At 51.9% G+C, this 2,432-nt stretch overlaps 1 protein-coding gene across 1 annotated transcript; it reads right to left on the bottom strand.

Annotated features, from left to right (window-relative positions):
• Positions 1–1,487: 1,487 nt before the first annotated feature.
• On the bottom strand, positions 1,488–2,099 carry H257_19138 (hypothetical protein; the record flags this gene model as incomplete). Its single annotated transcript, XM_009848286.1, has 1 exon — positions 1,488–2,099. The coding sequence occupies one exon, from the start codon at positions 2,097–2,099 to the stop codon at positions 1,488–1,490; it is 612 nt and encodes a 203-aa protein (XP_009846588.1).
• Between the last annotated feature and the right edge of the window lie 333 nt (positions 2,100–2,432).

Genomic DNA, 2,432 nt, shown 5'->3' on the forward strand with positions numbered 1-2,432 from the left:
TGCCTTACTAGCAGAAATGGATTTGCCCGTCGTTGATGCGAGCAACAACTACGGGCAAATTCTCTACTATACTGTATCAGCTCATCTCCTTATCATTCTATTAGTTGTGAATAAGGCATCTGCAAAGCAAGGCTAGTTACTTTAGTATTTTATGGCCAACCACACATTTCAATGTCGTCATTCTTCAATTTGCCACCTCACACACACTGCTCAGTGGGTCCGTGGGTATGTAAATAATCGATCCCCTTGCGGATTCAGCCATCCGTTAGTACCGCTAGCAAGGTTCATTCTATATCTAGGCACTACATAAATCACGACTATAGAAGATGTCTTACAGAAGCAGCACGAAGCACGATATACGATATACGTGGAACTTTGGCGGCTTGTGGCGTAGGCTGGTTGCTGTGGGAGTCTGGTAGCATGCAGTACAGTTCACACGACTGCTCCAGGCCATGAGGCCTGAAGCAATCGTTCGAGGTTTAGTCCCATGTATACGTATAGCTACTCGCAGTAATAATACAGTTTACACTACATCGTGATTCGCGTCCGCTTCATGCCATCAATCGGTGGTTGGTCATAGGGCCGTCGATAAGGTATTTCGTGATTTCCTTCATATGCGAGTTTACAGTCGATAAGTTTAAGGAATTTCGTGATTTCCTTCATATGCGAGTTTACTGTTAATTAACCAATCACATTGCTAATAGTCACACGTGTCCAGAAATTCTCATAACGCACTGTCTGCCGAAGTGGATCTCGCTGTGTAATATACTCTATATTCAATTCAGCAAATCTTATGTGTCCTTCAGCAGAAAATATGTGCGATTCAGCAATTCTTATGTGGCTCTCAGCAATTCCTATGTGGTCCTCAGCAGTTCTTATGTGGAAATATTTTATCCTCGCACCTACGAGGTGATTCAGAATCACCTCCAGCATCGGCATCGGCCAAATGATGCGCTCCGTCTGTGCGTTGACTGGACGGACGTCCACGGTCATGCGAAAATCGTTCGCTTCGTGCTAGTTGACGATTAATGTACGAGCATCATTTTGACCGGGGATTGCGGTAACATAACCCCGCTGCTCCTTCGAATAGCGGCACGCCTTGCACCGCACCGGTTCAGCGCCATCCTTGAGCGTCACACGTAGCGGCGCCACGTCCACCGGCGGATCTGGGCCCAACGAAAGCCGAAACACGTCTTCGTAGTGCAATAACAGTACCCATAGCGCCGTATCCTCGTCGCATCCCGCGGCACGACATTCGCTGACCTTCTCCTTCAGCTTCGCGTGCACCACAGCTTGGTAGTTTTCTTTCGACCAATCAGGAGTCACGCCCAACTGGTCCAGGCCGTACACGCTTTGCGCTCGCCGCGCACTCAGCAGCAACGAACGGGGACAATACCCGAGTTTCGCCATCACGACGCGACTCACGATTAGATCGCCCAGGCCGTCTTGTAGTGGCGCCGCCGCCACCCAACACTTGAGGTTCGCGATCACCAGCCCGTTTCAAAGGTCAGACGTAGCTTGACGTCGCGGTCCACATCGAGCTTCATGCCTTCCATGAACCCGCCCAATTCCATCGCGTCGTCCAGCTGTCGCACCGGCGACGTAAAATTGCCCGTTTCTTCCAGACGTGATAAAAACGTCGGCGACAACACCGATTGGTCAGCACCACCGTCGAGTAGTGTCGTCACCTTGAGGCCATTGATGTCGCAATCCAAGGTGCGATGAGCGCGCGCTTCGACCAAATCGTTCGCAGCCACGGCTACGCTAATAAACTTGGTCTTCTTGTCGGTCTTCTTGTCCGGCGGCCACATCAGCGACATACGGTTTCTTGAACCGCTGATCCAGGAGTCGCTGTGCTTCTCCGGGCTGGCACTTCGGGCACTCAACACCTTGTGGTCTTCACTACCACACTTTAAAGATCCCCTCGCATACGGGGCGCTTGTAGTGGTCATCGCCGGGGCTCTGGCTGGCGCCCCGCTATCCGCTTTCTTCGGTGGTAATTGGCGCCGCGGTTTTTCGCCATATTGCCGCGGCCTATTTGGCTCCGGCTTTGGATACATCGCAACTAATTGCGACTCGAACAACATGAAGTTGTCCATTAGGGACACTAACCAGCGGCAGAACGACTTTACGTCGGACTTGTACGCCTTGTTAGCTTCCCGCGTCAACTGTCGCTCGACGGTTGACTTCAACTACGGCGGTCGAATCGCCGCCGTGAGGATCTTGACCGACTGCTTTGGTTCCTGCTCCGGCAAGTGCGCCACATCCAGTTGCTCCAACTTGTCGTAGAAATCGGATAGCAGCCGACCGACTCGAGACTCAGCGTCACAAATCTTCGTGCCCATCTTGAGCGACGCCATCGCTTTCGCAACCGAGTCCAGGTCCAACTTTTGGACCTCACGCGCCGATAAAAAGTAGTCACGCCAGTCGTT

Source organism: Aphanomyces astaci (assembly GCF_000520075.1).
Source record: "Aphanomyces astaci strain APO3 unplaced genomic scaffold supercont1.370, whole genome shotgun sequence".
Taxonomy (NCBI): domain Eukaryota; phylum Oomycota; class Saprolegniomycetes; order Saprolegniales; family Verrucalvaceae; genus Aphanomyces; species Aphanomyces astaci.